Raw genomic sequence first — 25,222 nt, forward strand, 5'->3', positions numbered from 1 at the left:
ACACCCTAAAAATTTCTCATTGGAAGGTCACATAAATATTAAATAAAAACCGTTACAACAGGAGCTCAACCACAGCCATAGTGAATGGAAAACAAAATGCCGTTGAGACATTTTCGGTCTGTACATTTTCAACATTAAATACACTCCCTGACGCTCTCTCTGTCATCCCCCCCGCTACATCTGAGTGACTCATCGTTTCCTCTGGTCAGTCTGACACCCCTAGCCCCCCCCCACCCTCCCACTCCCCGCCCCCACCCGACTCGCCGGTCATTAATCACGACCTCGCCTGCTTACAGATCGATATGCTTCTGACTAACAACACAACAAAACGACACTGTAATGCAAAGATGCAAATGGTAACAAAAATATCTTTAAATATGCTTATGAGTTATCTATCGTCATCGTCATGGTCAGCTAGTATAAAAGTGCACTATCCACACACAAACTTGATTCCTCCACAGGGGGATTAAATTACAAGGGCTGAGCTTGGTTTTTGGTGCTAGTCGAACGTTTCTAGCAGAATGTCAGAGAGAACTGTTGAGACTGGCGGCTTGCTGGACGCCCGACTGCAGCTGAGACTGACCTGAACAGTTACTGGTCAATTCCACTTGTCATTGAGAAACAAAGTCAAACATCTGAGAGTGATGAGAACGAGCAAAATGTCTCCCCTTCCTCTCAGTGTCTAATAATAATAATTAATAATAATATTAATACAGAAAAAAAAAAGATCAAATGTTTGAACGCATCCTGTTTCCCCTTAGTGATTCACTTCCCTTTTTCTAACGTATCCACGGCCCTGCAGTTCATCCTCATCGTCTGGGCCAGCGATTTCCTTTTTGTATATCATCGTTCACACACGCACGCACGCACGCACGCACGCACACACACACACTTACATATATAGTTATATAGAGAGATTTGTTTTTGTTTTTCTAACTTTTTTTTTTCCACACACAAAAAAGTGAAAAAAATAAAAATAAATTAAAGTCAAACATGCACGCACACAAAAAGACTGATGTGTAGTAAAATGCTTTACATTGCTGCCCCGTGTGTAAAACAGGGCCTAATTCTGTGTGTCTCCGTTCATATTTTTTTAATGCATAATTGAATTAATAATGTTGGTCATCTTGTAAACATCATAATAAATCATTTTGGGCCGTCATTTTCTCCACGTTGTTGTTGTGTTTTGTTGTCATCTGAAGTCTCTAAACATGATAAATGAGGCCACTTTCATTTTTGTTTGTTCATAGTACACAGGGTTTTTCTTCAGTTCCTACAGTCACTGTTAGTTTTTTTTTTTTTTTTCATGGGTCAGCATCTTGCTTTTCCAGTTGGGAAGTATCAGTGTGATTAACGGAAGCATCAAAACTCTCCCCATTGTCCTTTTCACCATCGGGCTCTGCCATCGAATCATCGTTTGAGTCAGAGTTGACATCCTCCTCTGCCTCCTCCTCCTCCTCCTCCTCCTCCTCTTCCTCGTCCTCCTCTTCTTCTTCCTCCTCCTCTGCGTGCGCCTCCTCCTCTGGCGACAGGTCGTCTTCAGCCTCTCCGGATGTTCCTGTGGTATCTTCCTGAGCTGCCGGCAGACCTAGCGGGGGTGTGGGGTTGTGGCCGGGGGTGCATCGTGCCGTGTCATGGGGCATCTTCTTGCTGAGGTCCAGTGAGTCGCTGAGACCCAGACCGGCTGCGTTCTTGAGGAAGAACAGGGAGCTGCTGGTGTCGGTGCCCAGGTTGAGGGAGCTGTCCAGGCTGATGGAGGACGGCGGGTACGAGTGGTTATACTCAGATCCAATGCCACTTGTTGAATAGAGCATGGAGGGAGTACTGCTGTTAATGGTGTGGGACAACCCGTGGAAACCAGCAGGTGAGGAAGTAGAAAGACCCAAAGAGGCTGGAGGGACCGCCGACACGCTTCCACCTAGGTGGTGCACCGCTTCCTGTTTGGGTGACACAGACGGCATCTCACCCCGCTCCTGCTTCTCATGCTTTCGCTTGTGGGAGTCCATCTGGGACATGCCCACCACAGTGTGCTTACACTCAGGGAAGGTGCAGTGGAAGTGCGAGCACTTGAGCTTATATTTGCAGTCGGGAACCTCACAATCAGCGCTGGAGCTGAACTGGCAGAAGCCAGCGGCGCTGATCACATCTTGCTTGCCGTGGTGCTTGCGGTGGGCCGTCACCTTGGTGCTGTCGGTGCAGCGGAAGCCGCAGCGCAGACAGTGGAAATGGGTGCTGTTTCCTGAAAACTGGCAATCAGGGAAGTTGCAGCTGAGAGAGGATTTGAATCGCTTGAAGTCATCCAGGACCAGGTTGTCCACTCGGTCGTGGTGCTGCGCGTGCTTGTACATGTGGGTGCGGCCGCAGAACTTGTAGCCACAGTTCTCACGTGTGCAGTGGTAGTGGGTCACCTTCAGAGAAAACTGGCAGCCGGAGTCCTTGCAGTTCTCGTACAGGTCATAGCGCCGGAAGCCTTCCAGCATCATTCCCTCATCCAGCATCTTTCGTGACGATGCGGTCTTGCGGCGCTTGCCGAATGGTGACATGTCCTCAATGATCCAGAAGCGCTTCTTTGCTCCAGTGGCCGTCGGAATGGAGATGGTGTTGCCTGAAGAAAAAGCACATTAAAGAACAATCAGTTGGTTCACAAACAAAACTCACAAACTACAAGAAAAATCACACTGTGAGATCGTCCTGGTTGAAATGTGCGACCTTACTCAGCCAGAAGTGGTTCACAGCTGAGTAAGCACAGAGAGCCACAAATTTTTTTATTCCTAATTCCCAGAATGATTAAAGGAGGGGGAAAATGATAGATTGACTTTGGAACATGACACTTTTACAGGGTGTCTCCAGCCTCCAAACAGAGGCGGAGCTGTGGGTCTTAACCGACCCTCTTATCTCCAATGTTGTTTTATGAGGGGCACCCACCTTTTGCAACACCCTGGGGTCACTGCTAATGATGTGATCCCTGTTCTGTAAGACAGGAAGCAGTGGGCCTCGATAAAACTTGAGGCGTGATTAAAATAAGAGCTTGCTGATGCAGCCTTGTTAATGGAAGCTAAACAAGGCCCAGACTTCGCACTACAGGTACCAAATTTACTGCTCTATCAGTAAATCCTGGTCATACTAAAGTGGAAACATACGCAAGGGTGTAAGTTAAGTAATTATACATAATTGTGGTACTCAGTAAGCATGCACTTTTCATCATTTCTATATGAATGTTCTTTTTTTGCATGCTGGAAAGCCCCTTTGATTTTCTGTAGAGAAAGGTTGGATCACACAGTTAAATGCTGCACAGGACTCAATTGAGAGTGACAGCTGCAGTGTTGGTTTGCGCCGGGGATAAGTACCTGCAGCATCCTGCACTATAGGGACGTCATTTTTAACCGGAGACGGAGTGGCAATGATGGGGCTGAAAGCTGGTGTGTTGGTTGGCATGACAACACTCCGAGTGGCTCCCAGAGAGGCGCTGAGCAGAGAGTATGACAGACAGGATGGAGAGAGGAGGTATGGGAGTGAGGGGAGAGGAGGTCGGAGGAGAGCAGGAGAAAGGGATGGGGCCTGGGACTGGAAGCCAGGCTGAGGAGTGGAGAGAGGAGGTGGTGGTGGTGGAGGAGGAGGAGGAGGGGAAGAAGGAGGTGCATTTTGGGTAGCGCTAGTGTCAGCAGGGGTGGTAGGAGCAGAAGTGGTGGCGGGGTAGCCTTGTCCTGGAGAGACAGGTTGACCAGAGAGGGTGAAGGACAGACAAGAGGGGAAAAACACACAGACGGGTACACACGCACACAAAAACAAGGGTCAAATCACACACGCACACACGCACACACACACATACACATATAGGGATGGGAGGTAAAAAGGGAAAGATAAAAGATAAGAGAATGATACAAAATGAGGCCCATTCAAGACAAGTAACCCAAACACCAGCCAAAACAACAATGATGAGAGTAGTGGATAATACTGGCAACACATGGAGAAATGTGAAAATCACAGGCAGGCTCAGATTTAGAAAAAAGCAGAGGAGAATCTTTTTATATAGTAAGTTTGAGGAAAAATAGGCTGTTTCTCTTTTCCTTTCTCCCACAATTCAACCCACTAAAAGTGCTAAAGTAGACATAAAGCCACAGGGGTGATCTCTGGCCAAAGGAAAATGTAATAAGCTACACACAGTGCAATAACTCAAACCACCGATGTACAAAATGGATGTTTTATGAGGATGACCAGGCAAACTGTCCACGACTCAGAACATAAGAATACAGCATTGTCATCACCCTCATACAGTACATTATGATTGATGTGTCATTATGCTATTGACTGTAAGTCAAACTACTACATCATGAAATACATGACTTAAGAATGCATGAAATGACAAGTTGCTGTTTTTCTGGGTAAGGTAGATGAGTGCTTTGGACTGAGTGAAGCATGATGCACAATGCTGAATTTACAAAACCAGTAATGCACTATTCACCTGTTGGACTAAACTCTCTATATGCTGACACTTTAATACATGTGTGCACTGTCTTGGAGAACTCACCTGCTGGAGAACCATCGTTGCCTACAGGTGTGCTGGTGCAGCTGCGGTCCTGGTTGGAGGACTCAGAGGAGAGGCCTAAGGGGCTGCCTCCTCCTCCCATGTAGTCCATGTAATCATCAGTCTCATCCATGATGCCGGATGAGAAGCCGGAGGTGATACCGGGGTGGGCTCCTACGGCCCCGGACATCATGCCAGACGCATGCTGCATATCATCTGCCCTCTGGCCAAGTGGCATCACCTGGAAAACAAATAATCTTCATTGTAAAAGGATGTTTGAAACAAACATCTTGGAATATAGCATGTTATTAATGCAGGTGTTGTCTCTTGGCATACAACCAAGTGTTTCTCAACATACCAAAGTATTTTGAAAGACTGAACCTCATACTTGTGTCATTATATGAAGGTTTCAAAATGAAAAAAGAACAAACAGAACTAGAAAAACCACATGTTTAAATTCATGTATGGTACAACATGTACCACAGAGGCTGAGTTAGGTGAACGAGTACACGCCAGTGTGAAAAATTTAATCAGAAGAATGTCATGAGTGATTTGTCATTGACTGGTATGACAGGATATGAGCTGTACTTTCATTTTTGCAGAAGAACACTGAATTAACTTTACTTTTACTTTTTACTCTATTCCCTGAAAAAATATCATATTTTAAAAAGGCCTTTTGCAGCAAAACCCTCTTGAGTTTAGTAGCTCATTTCATTTTACATACAACTTTATATAACCCGAAGATTTCCTCTGTGCTTGTTGGAAGAGGACCTTATTTATTGTAATCTACAGTCATTATCTTCTTGCAGCAGAAACCGCAACGACTCTGTGTGGGAAGATAAAATCTGAGTGAAAATCTATTTATCAGTTAAAGCAACTTTAAAAATCTAGTTATTTTTTGGTGAAAATCGGTTTTAAAAAAGCAAATCAATGAGCCTTAATAAAGAAAACAAGATCTAAACAGCTACACAGTAGCTCTGACGCAGTAAATACATTCCCTATTTAATCAGTAAAAGGGTGTGTGAGGTATTTGGCTTTGTGAGAATATGTCTCAATAAACTTGTATAGTTTCACTGAGGTGTTCAGCCTTTTTTTCTTTAGATAATTACCCTTTCAGAATGGCATGTGTCATATAAGCCAGTTTGTATCAGTACCTGGGATGGGACTCTATCAAAGTTCTTCCCGAGCATCCGTCTCATGTGTTTGCGTGCATGTGAGGTCATCTGGTGCTTGAGCAGGAAGGAGAACTGGCAACCCTCACGGATGCAGTGGAAGTGGCTGTTCACTTGGTTATACTTACAACCTGCGAAAAAGAAAACAGTAACAACTGTAAACTCTCCATCAGCAGATTAATTTATCTTTGGCTTCTTGTCAGGCGTCTGAGAGCAGCCACTGCGCTGAACGCAATATTATCAGTGTGACAGTGTTATCATTAGATCAAATACAAAGTGAAATATTTTTAGGTTTTTTTAATTTCATGATATAGCTCTGACAAAAGAGGGATCGGGTTTCAAAGTGTTTCGGAGTGTACATGTAGGAGGAATATTAGATCACTATGGTGTCACACTGAGCAAGTCAAGGCTTCTGTGCACTAAACCTGTGGAGCTCTTTTATTACACTGACATGCTTTATTCAATTAGGAATTTACATAAATAAATTCTCATTTTCTGTGGGCCAATAATGCACACACCCTGCAAACCAAAGTAAATATACAATTATTACCATATTAAATTCATTTTTCAAAGTATCTCCATTGTCATTTTTCCTTTTGTTCTCCATTGTACTCCTGTCTGCTTCGTATTCTTCTGTTCTTTTCTCGTGTTTTAACCGGTCTAGCTCTAATTGCTTTATGATTTCAAATTAAATGAATGTTCCGTTTTGTGCCTGTTAATCAAATACCATTATATAAAAGCAGGCAGAAATAATTGAAAGAGTAACATGCTGGGCAGGTGCTAGCATGTCAGTAACCATGGCACCCAGTTTAAGAGCACAACACGTCTGTGTCATCAAATAGCTTTTGCACACACAATGTTTTAAACACGCAAAGTTGAGCAAATAACAGTAACCCCCGTGACACGGAGTGCCTTTTGTGAGACAGAAACCAGGTAACATCATCAGCGGTGTTCAGTTTAATGTTGCTGCCATGGATACTGGCAACCCATCAATTCTTTATGACTGGAGTGCTAGCGATGGTAATCCTTTCTGTTTTTCCCCCAGCCCAAACAATACAGCTGGCAGATCAGGCTGGGGACAAAAAACAGCTGTTTAGGGCCTGTTTTTGTTTGCTTTGTTTCTGCGTTCTGAAAAGCTTGTGTAAGCGCCTGAAAAAAACAGATCACTTTTAATTCATTTCTGTGCGATGGCAGCGGTGGCTGTGAGGCGCAGCTTCAGAACACAAACAGGCTAAACCAGACAAGCCGGATAATTAACAAACACAAACCTAATTGCTCATTTCTGACAGGGGCAAAAGGAAGAAGAAAACAACCTGGATGTGATTGCCCTCTTTGACGTTATTTCTCATATAGTACAGGCAAGACTTCCTTTGGGACTTGAGGTACCATTGTGAATATACAAAACACAGCAACAAAACCTGTGAGGCAGATTTGTTTCATGCTTCTTAAACCACTCTAGTAGCACAACACTGTGTTTGCCAACACTGGTCTCTCTCCCTTTGTAAACACAGAGAATATCCTCTTGCAACAGCCACCAAAAATCAATCCACATCTTTCTCAATTTGACACCTTTAATCTGCACATCTCTCCCAGCAAAATAATATCAAAAGCCGGAGTGTTTAGGGGTTGCGGGATGATGTACGGAACAAGAGGCAAATACGAAAATGTAAAGAAGAGAGACAGCAGGCAAAAACTCATACAGGAGGAGAAGTATTCTTTATGAGAGCTTACCCAGCCTCCCACACTCCTCCTTCTTGGTGAAGTATTTGAAGCCATTGGCGGCACGGCGCTCTGCCTTCTCGTGCTTCTTGACGTGCCACGGCAGCTTGGTGGTGATGTTAGTGACAAAGAAGCAGCCAGGCCGCAGACAGTGATAGTGGCCCCTCATTCTGAACTCGCAGTGCTGCAGAGAGATTTACAATTTCAAGAGTCAAATGTGCTGAATGTTTGAGAGCCAAATAATATTTCATCTTCTGTCCAAAGTGGACATAACACACTTTCTCCAAAAACATAATCAACACCTCACAGGGCTTTCCTTTCCAGTCATTTGGAACATCTCACATATTTAAGTAGGATGACTTTTTTTTTTTTCCAGGCTTCCCACAAACACCCCTCCTTTCGAACATGTCTGTACACCACCATCTGTTTGTGAGGCCCAAATCCCAAAGGACTGGGCCAAATAAGATCTGCTCAGTTCAGGAGATGGGGACTAAGGGGAGGAGGGAAAGAGGAGGAGGAGGAGGAGGAGGAGTAGGAGAGAGGGGGGGACTTTTTGTGAGAGGGGTGATTTTCGACACATTAATGAATTCATTTAAACGGTTTTCCAAATATGGGCTCATGAGAGCAGGCAGGGGCTGCCATTTAGGTTTCATTTGTGAAGCATTCCCCTGATTTTTGCCCTATTCCAGACAGCCTTGTTTACTGTGCAAGTGACAATGATTTATTGGGTAATATCAGCTAAATTGGCCTTTTCTGAGAGGAGAATGCGGCAGTCAGAATGACATCATTGACATATAAACAGGCATTACTGGGGTGAGTCGACTGTCTTTTTCAGCAGAGATGGAAGACGGGTAGCAGCGGTTGTGAAAGCCTTGAGTCAAATAACCTCAAATACCGGTCTAATAGATAGTATACTTCATGCTTAGAAAACTGTGGGAGATGACAGTAGGTGATTCAGCTCCTGGCTGAGTTATCAAGCCACACTCACCTGGTTAGGACAGAGACACTGGAGAGAGTAGTAGGAAAACTGGTCGCGGACATTGACCAGGTTGTTGTTGGGGTTGATGTGGTCCAAACAGTGGGACTCGGCCTTGCCAGAAGTCTTGCACACATACTTGCAATTCCCGAACAAGCAGTGGAAGTGGAACTTGTTTGAGTACTTACAGTCAGTAGCCAAACAAGGATCACTGGATGGATAAAAATGGGAAATGCAGTTTAATCAACACCAAAAGAGGAAAAAGAACATACTGTACTGTCATGTAATAAGATACAAATGGTCCTCATACTTTTCCTGGAACTGCAGAAAACCAGGTTTGACTTGTGGCTTAGCATTCTCCAGAGAGGTGGTGGCCAGAGGGGAGTTGGATGGCAGGTTGGGCATCGAGGCCGGCATCTGGGGGATGCTGCCGGTCAGCTGCTTCCAGGCCAGCAGGGAAGGAGGAGGGGAACTGTAGCCACCAGAAGAGGTGAGGTGCGCCACATCCATGGAGGAATTGTTGGCCACAGAGACGGGAGCAGCAGGCTGCATAGGGGCTCCCTCACCAGAGGCCTTGCCCTCACTGAACGGAGGCTCCGACTTCACTTTCAATGTAGCTCTGAGGTGGAAACTGAAAACAACACGGAAGCTCATTTTTATGTTGATCAATAAAGTAGAAAACTAAAATGTGGGAAAGGTATATTTGCTGATCATGAACCAGTGTGACACTTACTTAGCATGTTTTATGGCCCCATCCACAGTGCTGAAGAGTGCACCGCAATCCTCTACCAGGCAGTGAAAATGCACTTTCTGAAGGAAGTCACACTGAGCCTCACAGAAGTCATCTGTGTCAAACCTTATAGACAGAGAATGAAGACTGTAAATCTACTGCCTTCCCAAATGAACAACAAACAGTAAGAAGACAACTGGTTAAACTCCTCATCTGACAGTAAATGTCTGTTGGTATGTCGTACAGTAAATCATTTCAAGTTCCTGTAAGACCAGATTCTTTGTGTTTCAGGGGGTTTCCAGTGAGGAATAGTGTTTACAGAAAAAGGCTCTCGCACTGTTAAAAACACTCCCGTTTTCTCACTATTAAAATGAATCCGAAAACTGAACATTGAATGCACTTCCTGCATGTTTTATACCTGCGGAGGTATGTCTTCCAGATCTCAGTGGGTTTGTCTGCCAGGGGCCTTTTCAGCACTCTGTTCAGATATTGTGCTGCCTCTGAGGTGTCGCTGCCCTGGCCTGTCTCCAGCTCTGTCTTCAGGTTCATGGCGTTGAAGAGGGCAGGGTTCACCTCTGACATCTACAAAACACACGACACACAAAACCAGCAGCCGCTGCGTTAGCTCAGCATACGTAAGCGGGGCACTCGCATATGTTCGGATGCGTGCAAGAGTTTAAACGCATACACACACAAATGATTTGGCGAAGCAAAAAAGCACAGCCAGATTTACAAACGCCCAGGATTTTGCTTGAGTGCAGGCCAAGCATGTTTGCCAAGTGTCCACTGGGAGCAACTGTTAACCCTTTTATGTGATGTGGTGGCTTGAATCAAACTCCCAAATGCCGACATGACATGAAGAGCTGTTGGACAACAGGTCTTCAAACTCCTCCACTGGGTTCAGTGACTGCTTTGAGGAGGGAGACTCTGAAGTTGAGCTCTCCCAGGGAAAAGTTGAAAAAGATGATGTGTGTGTCAGTTTGTAGAGGGGAAGCATGTAGGAGGAGGGAAGTCTTGACCGGTTTCCGAGAGTAAAACAAATGGAGGCTTATCTGTCATTACATCATCAAAGTGATGGAAGACAATGTCCATTTTAATCTTCACCAAAAAAATACACATTTAAATTTCCATACGCTAACATTTAGACTCGCTAAAAAATGAGGGCAGCGCCTTCCTGTTTTTTCTCCTCTGACTTCTTAATCAAATAATTTACAAACTCTATAAATAAATGCAGAGCGAGGCGGGGGAAGAAAAAGTATAAAGGAGGAGAAAAAATGGACGGCGAGTTCAAAACAGCTCATCAAAAAACAAACATCTCTATATATCTGGCATGGCACCCAGCTACTGCTTCATTGTATTAATTTGTGTGAGGTGCAGTGAAAATTACACTGTATGAAAAATGGCAGGAAAATTTAAATGATACAAACTCATCTTATTAGCGGTGAAACATTAAAAAACAAACAGGCCCCTCCGTATCCCGCTAATTTGTCTTGGGATGAAAGGCGTTTGATGGATGGATCTTACCTTATTCATAAGCGAGGATAAAAGAGATGTATTCCCTGGTACAGGGTGTCCGTTTGATTCATTACTGGAACAAGGAAAATGAACAATGTTTAGTCAAGATTTGCATGAGAACAGTAAATATTACTATTTATCACACAAGGTGTGCCTGTATAATGAAGAAGAAAAATGCTGTCTTCTTAAGAAATAAGATCTACTGTGAGTTGGAGGGAAGATTGGAGTTGAAGGTTTATGTAAACATCCTTCTCACGCAAAAATGGAGAAATATGTTGAGGATGTTATAATTGGTATGCACATGTATATAAATGGAATATTTTTGATAAATAATTGTGAATATAACCCTGGCTGCCAAGACTGTAGAAATCATTTATCAGTCAGAGAAATCTTATTTCCTTGTTGATTGATTTTGTGAATATGTTATGTGAATTTACAACAAGAATCAACGTTTCCTATACATCATTAACCCTGTGTTTCCCATTGGGGCTGTGTACCTGTGGTCTTTCTTGCTCAGGTCCAGGCTGTGTTCCTGCGTGGAGTCTTGGGAGGCCCCAGAGGTGGCGTCCACTGGCTCCTGCTTCACTTGAACCAGATGGAACTGGCTGGCTGAAGCCGGCTGCCCGTTCCCTGAGGATCAAGCCAGAGACGCAGAGGAGAGGAGAGACAACAAAGTTATTGTTGGTCAGCATTATTACCCTATGACGAGATCCAATCTGACTTCTGTCCTGGCCCGAAAAGAATACTCCGAGTGATAATTATTGTGAAATTATGTCAGGCCGTCAAGCCTTTTAAACGGTGATTGAGAGGCGGGAGATATGAGGGAAAAAGACTCCTTTTTCTGCAGCACTTGTCACAACTCATTTGCCAGGCTGCCTCTTAACTGGTCATTAAGTGAGATGCTAATGCTGAGGGAAAGTGGCAGTCTCAGATTGGCCACCCCCCTCCCTTCCCACCTTCCCAGGCTCCTCGTTGGCCTGACAACGGGCGGCAGCCAATGCCACTGAGCATACCCACAAGGAACAGCGGTGCTATGTCGGTCAGATTGGAGCTGACAGCCAATCAGATTGGTTCAAATAGCGTGACCTCTCGATCACATTCGCCTCCAAATAGGTATTCAGTGGATGCTGTGAGCGAGGACAGGAGCGCTAAAATGAAATAAATAAAGACCAGGGGACAGCGTGGGGTAAAAATGCTGACAGGAAGGTGAAATTCTGCCCCCCCTCCAACCCCGATCCCCAAGGGATTGAAATATTAATTTGTCCTGGGGCTATACAGAGAAAGCTGGGCTTTTGGTAGACAATAAGTGGTGTTTTATTTAAAAAAAATATGTGAGCAGGAGGGGTGAAGGTCCCGATGTAGCCTCTCAGACACTAAAACTGGAGAGCACCAGCGGCCGTGATTGGTTTGGTGAGGAATCTGTTGTTTAGGAGTTGAGGCTGGTGCTGAGGGATTGTGACAAGCAAGGTCATGGGCAACCAAGTGTATGCCCTTGGCCCTCAGCCGGGTGAGGCCCCTCTCCTTTTTCTTGCTGGGGAGAAAACAAGACCAGCCTACGTAAGGGGGAAACCAACCAGAGTTCCCCCCTGCTACAAGATGACCCAGAGACATATCAGGCAGAATAGGAGTGGAAAAGCCAGTCTTGGGCCTTGTCAGCTGAAAGCTAAGAGATGGGGAAGTGTCAGTGTCAGTTCAGTTTGACAATAGCTGAGGTTGGAGGGGCTGGGGGTGGGGCAGGGGTGGGGCTAAATGAAAACAGCAGTCAAACAATTTTGCGTCTGCTTTGAGGTCAATGAATCCTTACCAATTGTCCATCCAGCCCTCCTTCCCTCCCCCCAACTTGATAAGAATACACCCAAAATTAACTAGCCAGACAAACCCTGCCTTGTCATTGACAATTAAATCAACTCTCAGACCAAATGGGAGCACATTATATCAAGAGCAGCCACTCACTATATGATCTACACATGATCACCAAGCAGATTAAAGAATTCCTTCAGTGCTTCAGAGGATAAATTCACTGTTTAAGGTGGATTAAAGTGCGAAAGTCTCTTGTTCTGTTTCACATTATGAAGTTGTTTTTTTTATATCCGCTTCCCAAAGAGGGAGAACAAATGAGTTTGACTCAAAACAGCTACTTTCTGGAAATTATCCAAGAATAATGTACCACCATGTAATTACTCCGGATAAGATACAGAGCTTGTGAAAGATCATTTGTACTGTGTGTCTAATTAGTAAACCTTTCATATGCTTGAATCTCTGGGAAAAAAACACTTAAGGGTAAAAGAGTGTAACATTAATACAAAAAAAAAATGCTGTGAAAATACTGAAAGCAGAAACAGGAAAAATGCACAATTCACTAAAAATAGAGGCGAAGTTTCACAACCCTAATGAAAAAGATAAGCACTGTGAATGTGAAATGTGAAAATAGCCACAAACATAGTGACTTTTCTCACACCTTTTTGACAGAGAAGCACAAACCACTTCCTCCTCAATTTAGCCCTAAATGTCCTGTTCACACATTTTATGAAGCAAATATGAGAAACAAAACCACAGCTACCCCTCCATCTTGTACCTGCACTGAACTTTTAAAATTTTAGATTGACATAGAGGAGCTTATTTCAAACCAGCTTTGTTATCCAACAGAGAGATCTGAGCTGCAGCCTCTCAGTGAGCCAACAAGAGGGGTGGTGAAGGCACCATCTGTAGAGGCCCCACCCTCAGTGGGGGCCTTCTCAGTGTTCAGACTACCTGCTGGAAGCCCAGAGGTGGAGCTCAGCCTGACAGCCTGGGCTCAGCTCAGCTCCCCGGAGCAGCTGCCCCAGCTCTCTCCCAGGGCCTGTCCTGCTCCAGGAACACCACGAGGAATTGTAATCCTTCCCAGTCCCAACATCCGGAGATGCTCCCCCTTGCAGCCCCATTTACAATCCGCGCCCCACCTGCTCGGGCTCAGCACAGGAGGCCCCACTGCTACAGAATGCAAGTCTGTGCTCTGCAGTGCATTATCAATTTAATGCTTTAACTTCATTTTCATTTTCAGAAGCTTTGTTTAGAGCATTATGATTAACATAGACAAGGCAATTACCTCCAAAATTTATGTGAATTGTGTTTATGCTAAATAGATATTGACATGTTTTTCTGGGAACAGAGGGTTTCTAGAAATTCAAAAAGTGTGTCTTTGCTGATGCATGCAAGTGTGTCTGACTTCTTGTATCAGTGAAAAAAAAAAGCTTCTTTCTCAGCTCTGGTGCATTGAGTCATTTCTGCCTGAGCGATTTCTGTTTTTTTATCAGTTTGCATAGAGGATACGGAAAAAAAAACATTTTTTTTGTTCTCGCAATTTCTGAACTTAATTTCATTCCACCTCCATTTGCTTGGAACGGGCGCAGACATAGATAAGAGACCGATGATGAGGAAACATGTTCGACACAAGCCCCATGAGCCCCCACTCTGAACATCATAAGAGACTTTTACAGGCTCTACTCTCCCCTGTCAGCGCATTTATCTCCAAATGGATTGTGGGTATCTAACAAACGATCAACACAATAACAAGCCCAGAGCAGAGGACCATGCCTCCGGTATGTCCCTTTAAGCCTGAAAGCGGCAGTTTTTCTGCCTTTCTCTCCACTGTGGGATAGTGATAGAAATGACCTCTGAGTGCACTCTCTCTGCTCTGGCTGTAGTGGAACAAGTCCACACAAAGAAATAAGGATGTGGCTTTTAGTATACATGCAGTATACTCTCATTGGACACTTTCACAATTGAAAAGGTTGTTTTTTTCACATATTTTCACACTGTTGTCTCCAAATACAACACTAATTCATTTGTGTGTTTAGAATTTGCAAGTGTGTTTAACTGGTTCAGTTAACAGCAACAGAGATCACCAGGGTGCCCAGAATGATTTCTTCAAATTGCTTGTTTTATCCGACCAGCAACACAAAAGGCACTCATTATTTTCCATTGTTTATTTGGCTCTCTAAAATCACTTAGTAATTACACAATGACTTTCTGTGAAGTGACTGACCTGTGTCTGGGTTGTTAGAGGGCTTGAGGGCAGCAGCTGCCAGTCTGGCCATCATGGGTGATATCAGACCCTTGCTGGCTGAGATCTTCTCCATGATGGAGGAGGTGGTGAAGGAGTTCGGGGTAGACGCCATGGCTCCTTCTGCCCCTGCCGTGGAGCAGCCTTGGGTCAGTGAGTCGGTGGGCATTGAGTGGGCCCCAGAAGATACAGCTGATATCAGGCTAGCAGCCGGAGGAGGCGGTTGGAGAGGTAGCCTGGGCATGAGGGGGAAAAACGGGTTGGAGGCGGCCAGGGCGCTGTTGGACAGAGCAAGGGCCACCGGCATGTTGCTGGGCAGGGCCTGGGACAGCAGGCTGGACATTCGCTGACCCGCACTGGGCAGTGAGGGTGTAAGCTTGAGGGTGTGGCCTGACGGAGAGGAGGAGGAGACAGCAGTGGTGGGCGTGGCCAACAAGTGCGGTATAGTGGTGGACTGCTGGGTCGTCGGCGAGGCACTCAGGCTGGAGTTCTTGCTGCTGATGGTTGAGAAGTCCATCAGGTCATCGTTGCTCGATTCCTCTGGCTCATCCTTTGGCGCCAGGAAGGTGGAAGAGAGGCCCATGACTCCAGAGGAGCGGATGTGTCTGCGCTCATGTTTGCGCTTGTGGGAGGTCATCTGGCTAGTGGAGGTAAAGGTGAAGCCACAGCCTGAGCGGATGCAGTGGAAGTGGTTGGTGGCTTTGCTGTACACGCAGCCCTCATACTTGCACTCCTCATACTTATAGAACTTCTTGAAGCCATCTTTGGCATAGGCATCATCCTTGATGTGGTAGCTCTTGTGCTTCTCAATGTCACACTTGTTCTTGAAGGTGAATGTGCAGCCTGGGCGCCTGAGGAAAGAATGGAAAACGGGGGGAAAACATGATTAGATAGGATGCTGTGTTACAAAGCCTCCTCAGTACCTCTGTGCAGTTGGGAGTCATGGAGAGGGTCCACATGATTGAAATACTTGACAATGGAGGAATGATAACTGAGGAGGTTCAGTGACACAGCAGCAGCTCATTGACACGTCGCCACCTGCAACCTTTGCCAGAGGGATACATTTCATGACCGGAGTATGTAGAATCAACCAAGTGATTCTCTCTGACTGTTGATAATTGTGTTGTGGTGCATGCGACCAGGAAATAGATCAGCCTTTAGTCATGATTTCACTTGTGGCGATGATGGTAATGCTGCCTATAATTTATTTATTTATTTAAAATAAGGAATGTGTCTACATTCCCCATTTTTTCTGCAGATTCATTGCTTTTTGGAAACTGCTAATATGCCGATACTAATATAGGCCTCGACAGCTGACTGTTTGTTACTATTAATGCATGCTGAGAAACATTAACTACGTCAGCTCTGTTCACCTGCAGTGGAAGTGTGTAGTCTTCTGCCCATAGAATTGACACCCGACTGTGCCGCAGTCTTCGGTTGCACGAAATCTCTGGAAGCCATCATTGATCAGCTGGGCATTCTTTTTATGGAAGTTTTCATGGGTCATGACATCCGAGGTGCTGGTGTACACCTTGCTGCAGCCCACCTGCAAAGCAGAGACAAAGCATGGCAATCGAAAAAAAGATCTGGGCCCATAGCAGACATGAGAGTTTCAGTTTGCAAGAATGGTTTGAAAAAAGCCTACTTCTAAAAGGCAGTGCATTAAAGAGATCTGATATACTGTACACGCTATAGAGCTCAATGTGGTTTAGAAAATGCTAGTGGCCCAGAAATGGGTGGAGGAAGGTTGTTTTCTCACATTCAAACTTTAAATTGTGGTAATGCGCAACAGAGAGGTGCAAGTTTCAAGTCAAACCTCATGAATTGGAAACAATTTTATCTTTGTGACAATTGGAAAAAAGAAAAAATATGACTGAAAGAGGCAGTGATCACACAACAGGCAGCTGAAACTACAGTACCTTCCTGGCAAAGCTGCCTTTTAGAAAATGAAATGTCATATTTGGAGTGTGACGATGTAGTCACCACAAACTTACTGTAACTCAGTTTGAGAACGGGTTTGAGAGGTAGAGGGGGCAGAGGAAAGCAGATGGGAGTAAGATGACTGTCTTGGTCTTTAGTTTAAAATGTTCTAGTACTCAGGAGCCCTCAGAGCCAACAGAGGGGGGAAAAAACAGGTAATGTTTGAATTAAAAGCAGCAATTGTATATCATCCCTGGCACTTTTCACACGCACAAACCGGGCAACTTCTCCATATTGAGTCAAACAATGAAAAAAATGCCACTCTGTTTTTTTCCCCCCTAAATCAAGAGTGCGGATGCCAACATCTGCAGGTTCTCAGGGACTGTTAAAACAAGAGCTGAAATGTCCTAATAACAATTACGCTGTTAGAGGGGTTTAAAAAAGAATATATCTCAAACCATCCTCCGCCGAGCTGCTGCCCTGCCGGTGAGAAAGCTCTCGGCACAATGACACGTTGAAAATAAGCAGATGTAAAAAATTAAACAAATCCAGAAGGGGGAATAATCTTCATCTGGCTGCTTGGTACTAAAAAATGAAAAATGTGTAGTTTATATAAACACCTAACTGAATTTTATCCATGCCAATTAAGGAGCGAGAGAGTGAAGAGGTGGGAGGAAAGCAGCCTCACGTGTATTCACCCTTTTCGATTTTCTTTTATTTACTTTAGGACACGTTTTGCCAAACTGCTCTTTAAAGACACTTTGGTGTAAATGGAAAAAGTGTGGGACTGTAACTCCACTTCACAGATGTAGGTAAACTGTGTGACTCTCAATCATCACGAAGAAGTTGTGTACGTCTTGTGCGTGGGCCTTGTCACAAATCAGGACATCGACTATATCATGATATTCTGCAACTCCTTTTTTCTACCCACCTTGTCCTGTTTTAAACAGTCCTTAAATGATGTAAATGCTTCAAAAAAGTTGTTTTAAGGCTCTTAATGGAACAAAACCAGGCTTTAAACTCTATGTAGACAGTGTGTGGTTTGTTGTGAGGCTGTGGAATGTAAACTGAAAGCTGAATTGTGCATTTATCTGCAACATTATATGGAACTTTTCTTTTATCTGCATAAGTAAGTTGTGGTTTATTTGAACTGTGTGTAATGCATAAGCATGGGTGGTCAAATTTATTTGATTTTTTAAATTCATTGTCATTTGTCTTTCGCTCTGTTTCCGTGTGTGTGTATGCATGCGTAACTACTGTACGTGTTTGTGGGTATACTGTTGGTATGTGTGTAGGTGGAAGGGGAGGTGTGAGTCTGTGTATGTACCTGCATGCAGTGGTAATGGGTGCTTTTTCCATTGAGGTGGCAGCCATGGTAGTAGACGCTGCAGTCGTCCAGAGGGCTGAAGCGCATGAAGCCATGCTGCAGTGAGTTGTCCCTCTTCTTGTGCATGTTGTAGTGCCTGATTACATCCTGCTTACTGGTAAACCTCTGCAAAAGGGGAGGGGGGGGAAAAATGTACGGCAACAGGTTGGTGTTTATTTAAACCAGTCACAGAATCAGCAACAAGTCACTTTATCTCTGTGGAAGCAGCAGCTGCAACATGCGGGAGCCAATTGGCAGCTGGGGAGGGCTGTACAGACTGCAATGGAGAGGGCCAGGATGTCTTTTAAAGATGACGCGTTCTCTGGTTATTGATTTACTTTGCATATCTCAAATTTGTGCCCTATCCAAATACAGCACCAAAGGTTCTGGGACTTTATGAGTACACAAGAAGCTTCCACATGGAACATAAAGTATGTTCCCCACACTCACTCCCTGTCTCTACATTATTTTTTCCCTTGCACCAAAACGTATTTTTTTAATTAAGATGAATCAATTGACATGCAAGATCACAGTTCTGATGTTTCTGGCTCTGGAAAAATTATGTTCCGTGCAGATGGTTTTTCAGCGGTGCACAGGGGAAAACAGAAGACAACAGAAACAAACAAACAAACAAGCCAACCAAAAAACGTTTTCCCTTTCAATTCACTGAGATATGATTCCATTTTTAATTAAAGCATTAGCACTCGCTTTTGGTGCAGCCTCTGCCTGTAATGATGAGTGAATATGCTAAGAGACCCTCCTTCTGAAATTGCAAAATAAATAAATAAATAAAAATCCCTCCCACACCCAGGAGTCAGGAAGGGAAAAACAGAAAAGTCACTCCACAGAGACCTGCAGCAACCAAATCTGCTGTAATTGGGCTTAAGCTGATGTTACTGAAACTGTAACGGGAGATGCGCAAATCAATGAGACAGTTCTGTCTTCAATCCATATCAGTTGAGGGAAAAAACATCAGAAAGAACCATTCTAAAAAGCAACTAATTGCTGTACAAAGTAGGGTAATTGCTTTGTGTCATGTGTTCCACTCGCGCACAAGTAAAAAGCGAAGATCTCACACAGCTGTTCATTGCTTTGCTCTTGGCCTGTTTCCCACTGCATATTTCTGAGATGTTTGACTCCTGTAAGAGCAAACACTTCATTAGGATTTTCTTTCTAATTGTCAAATGCTTCAGATTAAGCATTTCTTTAATAATTTTCCTGAAAAATTCTGAGCTCAGCTCCTGGCTTTGGGCTTTCTAGTATCTACCGGTTGATGATGACGGAAGATAAGTTGAACTGCGGTCATGGTACATTCGATCCATCAAGCCGTCCAAAATAGGCCATGGAGAGAGCTGACTGGGAAAAAGATCTCATTTTCAGTTGAGTGGTGATGAAGGTTGGGAGCCACTTGCTACATTTATTTTAGGATTCCCACTAGTGTGGCAAGATGCACACTCTCGCTCATGTACAAGCCCATGAAAGGAGAATGTTAAGACTCAGCCAATCGCCCGGAGGCTGGCAGTGGGATAATATTCCAGGAGTGTGTGTCATGTAACATTTCATGAGTTATCGCTTCGAAAGGGGCTGCTCATCACTGCCTGCCTGTTTTTTTCAGGGTATTGACATCCAGAGAGCTGGCTTCCAAAGCATATCTGTGTTTCCACGCAACGCAAAAGCAACAGAGAAATGTGGACCTGACCGTGGAAATTGCCATGATAACCTGAACTAACAGTCTAAATAATGACATGAAATTATTTTCCTTTGTATTCCTCCAAGAATGTGTCTCATCAGACTGTGAAGTGGATTCATGCAGAAAATGAAAGCTTAGATCTGTAATGCTTTTCACCACATAAACAATATTTATCGAGCGGTAATCTCTCTTGATCAGTAGCAGACAAAGGAGATTACAGCTGAAGATGGCTTAATTCAGAAAATTGTTAAGAAAGGAAGGAAAGCACACACGGCTCTGGCTGTGCATGGATTTTTGACGTCTTTGACAAATCTACCCGTGTTTGTCTAACTCTCTCAGGCCATATGCTACGGCAAACACAAGGTCTGTATTGTGATCTGCTTTGTGTTTTTTCTCCTTCCTGTGCCATACATGACAACTCCTGGGACCAGGACAAGATTAATAACGTGAAACGGGATTAAAGGCAGGCCCCTGACAGTGGCAGATGTCTTTAGAAAAAAAAAAGAACACGGATAAAAAAAAAAGAGCCATATTTCAAACATATCTACAATTAACCCTTGTAATAAAAGGCCAACTGTCAAAGACCAACTGTGTCTGCAAACTGAATGGGTGTTAACACCCATAGCCTGTTTGGCAGAATAAACTTTTCATCTGCGTAAACTTTGACTGGGTGTGACCACTAATGAAAAGATGACACGTTATTGTTTGTCTATCCTAGGAACACCACGTCCCCTTTGTCATGTCCTGAAAAAAACAGAAAATGCTTAGCTTCAAGCCACCTTCTGTAACCCCTCCTTGTTATGAAGGAACAAGCTCTTGGTGACTGAAGCATCAAATTTACCTTTGTCTTATTCTCCTCATTGTGTGAGAATATGAACTTTGAGGCACTCAGGTTATATGAAAGTTTGCAGAATACAGGAGAAAACATTTAAGATGTATTCGGGTGATGCTCAAAAAATTGATAAAGTACTCACGCTCACCTGGTAGTTACACTCAGGGTCCATGCAGTGGTAGTGCTCTCTGTACTGGTAGGCACAGTGCACGTGTCCACAGTGTTGACTCCCAGAGAACCTGAAAACCAAGTTGCATGACATTTCAACAGTTAAACATTTTAAGCCCCACACAAAACAGTGAATAAAACAACATCCAGAACACATCAGAGCTTATCGCACAGAGAACAGTCACAGGGATGAAAAAGCTGAATGATAAAGCAGCTCAGAAAGACGCCAGTGGGGTTCAAAAATAATCAACAGCAAATCAAGAACGATTAGTGAAGAAATTATTTGAAATTCCAAGAACAGGGTAAAATAAAACCAGTGAGGGAGTTTTCAAAGGCATTATGCTCATCTCACCTTCAGAGTCACAAAGCTCACACCTTCAAACTGACTTCTGCTTTCCACACTGCTGCAACAATTTACCCGTCTGTCACACCAATTTCAGCCAAATCATCTCCATTTATTTCCAAAGCAGCCGTAAGAGACACTTATTACACTGAAACCCTTTCCTATGACACACATACACACACAATCACTCACTCACTCAAGGATCGGGAACCCCGTGACTACTTTATTTCTCAACGCTGTGAAAATCCTTGTCAAATCAATGCACAGTTCTCTCGGGTTAACCGTAGTTTTACTCTGTGAGGAAAAGGGTTAGGTATCTTGAGATGTAGGGAACAGCTCTGTCTAGTCTCCACTCCAAACCCTGTCACGCTCTCATCTGGAGTCCAAAAACCAGATTTTAGCCTGGTGCTAGTTAAAAAAAAAAAAAGGCTGCTGCTTGCTACAGTACAGTCACTTTTACGGTGGTGATTATAAGCCTGACGATGATGACTGTTAAAATCCTCCAATTACCAGTGAAAACACACAAATAAACATTTGCATTGCTGCTGCCAAGAACTCCATCTGGTAGTGCAGAGGAGAGGGGGAAAAGGGGGCTAAGTAATATTTTTTCCATCTCTCTTTCTGTTTTTTCCTTGTTAGGATTATCCCAGAGCTGCATTTACAGATCACTTTGCTGAGTTCATTAAGCTAATTGAACGGCATATCCACTACTCTTTTTAAGTTGGTTGTGTGAGTGAGTGAACGTGTGTGTGTGTGTGTGTCTGGTAAATGGGGATGTATGTAGAGGGGGGTTTTGGGAAGGTTTGATGGCTCTTTTAAAAAAGACAAAACCAAAAGTTGAACTACGTGCGTGCCCACAATAAAGCCAACATATGTCCCGACCATTAGTGATTTCTATACTCTCCTTTCACATACATACACACACACGCACTCACACATTTACACTTATGAACACACAAAGCCCCCCCTCCACCCCCCCAGCCCCCTGAGACTGTAGCCCACCCCTCTGCTCATTGCCCAGCTGTATCACTTTGCCTCTGGACAATTCCCACTTGCCGCGTCAGGGGGCCTAATGGGCCGCTGCTATTCAGCAGCAGATTAAATATTAATATCGCCACGATACAGAGATTGCAGCGCATCTCCAGTTACAATACAGATACACAGATCAAAGTGCCGCGGCAATAGTGGGTGCATGAAAGCATTTAAAGAGTGAAAACTGCAACTAAACACTACCAGGGTAGCTCTTTTAAACATCAAACTGTAGTGTGTTGAGGAGATGAAGAACTTTTTTTTCTCTCTTTTCACAAGGATTGGGTGCAAACACGTTCACAAAGCTGGTTTTTAGTATTAGTGTGCACTCATTAGCCCGAGCTCCAAAGAGGACCCTCCCCCGCTTCTACCTCCCCTCTCGGTGCTACATTTGCCCTTTTTATGAGCCCTCCTTTTCCATTTTTTTTCCTCCCTCCTCTTCTTCCCTTTCTCTTTTTTTCCCAACCTCAACACGGAAATTGAAACTGTATCTGGGCTTATCTGCAGCCTCCCCGTGCATCAACTGCCGAGATGTTTAGACAAATTTTATGCATTATGCAGCGCAAATATCAAAACAGTTCTTGGCAGTGCCAGCAGAAGCCTCATTAAAAATTCCTTAATTAAATCTTCTTGCAAAATGTAATCAGTCCAAGGAAGAGGTTTTGTGTGTGTGTGTGTGTGTGTGTGCAGAAGAGGGTGTGTGTGTATGTGTGTATGTGTGTGTGTGTGTCTGTCAGTGCCAAGGCTTTGATTTGTGCCCTTCATGTTATGGCTTGGAGAAGTAATCATTAACGCCAAAGCCACTTTGGCTTTTCAAATGCTGTTTTTCTTTCTTTTTAAACTGAATAAACAAACAAGTGATAATCACCTTCTAGTGTCGGCTCAAAATGAATCCAGAATGGGGGACATTGTTCTGTGTCCATTGAAACGCAAGATACCTCCCCTCCCCTGATGTTTTTGTCTCTGTTGGTGTGAGTGACTGACTTTTTAGATCACTCAGTTCTTCATGTGTCCAACAATAAACGGCAGAACTCGAGAAGAACCCCTCCTAAGCTCATATCCTCCGTGTGTCAGTCACCGCGCAGCGATGCAGACGTATGTTCTCCTCAGTGTTTTAGTGCTATACGCACCGAGAGCTTTTATTCAAACAGTTACAGTAAGCTACCATCAAACCATTTCTCTTTCATTACCCCTCATCCTTCTACTTCCTCTCACCACATAAATTGGAGTCTTTTCTTAATTAATTCACTGCGCACTGAACATCCTCATAGCAGTCTACAATCTAGTTACATCACTGAATAAAACACACCATCAGTGGATAAAAAAAAAAAAGGTTAGTCTGTGTTTTGGGTATATTTTTTCATTGGTGTAGCACGTTGAGGGATTTGCATACCTGGCAATATATTTCTGGTAGAGGTTGATGTCGTCGCTGGCGGGTTTATCTGGTGGCAGGCCATTCCTAATGCAACAGCAAACACAAAGGAGACAGGATTAATGGTGAGGTTGGGCTGCCTGTTGTTAATAAAAACAAACTGACACAATATTTACTTACAAGCCGCTCCCAAACTTTGGACTATCAATATACATTTTCTTGTGGCATAACAGCATTTTCATGTGCCGTATGAATCAGAGATAGAAGGAGCACACTTTGATGCATGGTCTCCCAACCAATGGAAGGCAAAATGCAGGAGCAAAAGGACATTAATCTTTTATGGGGGTATTTTGGTGAGTGCTCGTATGCAAAACTGGATAATGGGGATGTGGAAGAAAAGCTCTGAAAAGGTCTTTTCTGATCATCTCTAAGGGCCTCGGCTCTAATGCTGATGTCAGTTTGTCTCCAATCAGTCTGGACTCAGCTCAGTCAAAGATGTGAGACTACACCGCTGCTTTAAAGGCACATGGATCAACTTAGTGCCAGTTTCCACTCAATCAGATTCAGGTCAAAACAGGAAATCAAGAAGGATTTGTCATATAGAAGTGTGCTGAGCAATGCTGTGTGCTTTTTGTCACCTGTGATGTGATTCCCTTCACGAAGCTGATAGCACTACTGTTTGTAGAGTGACAGTCATAATACAGTATTGGTTCTACTTGCTCCCTCTCAGCAATGGCATTTAGCTCCATGTGAGCAGCTCCACACGGGGGATGACCTGAGGTTAATCTGGCCCAGAGGGGAGGATGCGCTGCCAGACATTCTCCCTAGCCACCCTCCTACCCCCCCACCCCCCCGTCATCCCTGTATACAAGCACCAGACTGGGTCAGTTAGCCAAGCTTGCAGCTCCTCTGAGCCCCAACCTGACAAAGGCCAAAGCCTGAGGGAGAAGTGCCTGAGGGCTCTTGAACAGTGTCTTTGATAGGTCTTGACTAACTAGAGACAAGGTCAAAACCAATCAAACAGACTCTGGGAGCTGTTTCCTACTGGTAGTGCACGCGACTGTAGGCTAGCTCCCCAAACCCCTCGTTTGCTTCCTTTAAAGTGCACTCATCAGGCAGTGTTGAGTCGGCCCCTGTGACTCGCCGGGAGGTTAGTCATGGCTCCAAAGTAATTAAAGAGAGAGTTGTTACACCCTAGCCAAACGAAAGAAGTCACTCACTTTGCGATGACTGTGCTAAATCAGTCTCCACGGAGTGCTACAGCGAGTAAACACTTCATGTGCCTTCGCAACTCATCATGTTGTGGATCTATTGGGCGCTATGCGCTATTTCACACTACATTCCTGTTGGCTGCTGTGGAGGTAGCAATTACCTTTGCTTTAGGCTAACTGACTCATAGTAGCAGTTAAGTGTATGTGAGCTTCACATTAGCTCCAAGGTGTTCCACTGAGAGACTATCAGTGTTAAGAAGACAGACCTCTGAGCTTGGAATCTTTTCAATCCACCAGTAAACTTTAAATTGGAATTTTAATGAATTGTTATATGATTTATTAGCTGATTTTTAAATTTGCGTCAATAAGTGCACACTTATTACCAATAAGAGAGAGGACGCTTAAAGAAGCTACATGCTGTCTTTTCTTCCCCTCAACTTCTGAATATTTTATCACTTTATTGTTAACTCCACTGAGGAGGCTTTGGATGTCTCAAAACCGACTTCACAGATTTCAATTAAATTTAGTGGGAAGTTCTGTAATGGGCAAAGGAATAATAGATTATTATTTTTTAGTGCAGATAGCATTTGTACTTTACTTTTTCACTCATTA

The 25,222-nt window shown here is 44.0% G+C and overlaps 1 protein-coding gene across 8 annotated transcripts in view; it reads right to left on the bottom strand.

Annotated features, from left to right (window-relative positions):
• Positions 1-505: 505 nt before the first annotated feature.
• casz1 (castor zinc finger 1) overlaps positions 506-25,222 on the bottom strand; it is a 176,772-nt gene continuing 152,055 nt past the window's right edge. For 5 of the 8 annotated variants that reach the window (XM_044352871.1, XM_044352870.1, XM_044352869.1 and 2 more), the window contains 16 exons: positions 23,421-23,486; positions 20,630-20,726; positions 17,927-18,091; positions 16,053-16,225; positions 14,662-15,530; positions 11,135-11,267; positions 10,647-10,710; positions 9,541-9,704; positions 9,126-9,248; positions 8,703-9,023; positions 8,405-8,603; positions 7,429-7,600; positions 5,680-5,828; positions 4,529-4,766; positions 3,348-3,704; positions 506-2,605 (listed from right to left, as the gene is read on the bottom strand). In XM_044352871.1, the coding sequence (XP_044208806.1) occupies positions 1,305-2,605; positions 3,348-3,704; positions 4,529-4,766; positions 5,680-5,828; positions 7,429-7,600; positions 8,405-8,603; positions 8,703-9,023; positions 9,126-9,248; positions 9,541-9,704; positions 10,647-10,710; positions 11,135-11,267; positions 14,662-15,530; positions 16,053-16,225; positions 17,927-18,091; positions 20,630-20,726; positions 23,421-23,486 (4,591 nt within the window). In that variant the 3' untranslated portion in view covers positions 506-1,304. The remainder of the gene's footprint in view (positions 2,606-3,347; positions 3,705-4,528; positions 4,767-5,679; positions 5,829-7,428; positions 7,601-8,404; positions 8,604-8,702; positions 9,024-9,125; positions 9,249-9,540; positions 9,705-10,646; positions 10,711-11,134; positions 11,268-14,661; positions 15,531-16,052; positions 16,226-17,926; positions 18,092-20,629; positions 20,727-23,420; positions 23,487-25,222) is intronic. The other 3 variants (XM_044352868.1, XM_044352875.1, XM_044352874.1) reach the window with 3 other exon arrangements.

This window comes from Thunnus albacares, chromosome 5 (genome assembly GCF_914725855.1).
Source record: "Thunnus albacares chromosome 5, fThuAlb1.1, whole genome shotgun sequence".
NCBI classification, from domain to species: Eukaryota; Metazoa; Chordata; class Actinopteri; order Scombriformes; family Scombridae; genus Thunnus; species Thunnus albacares.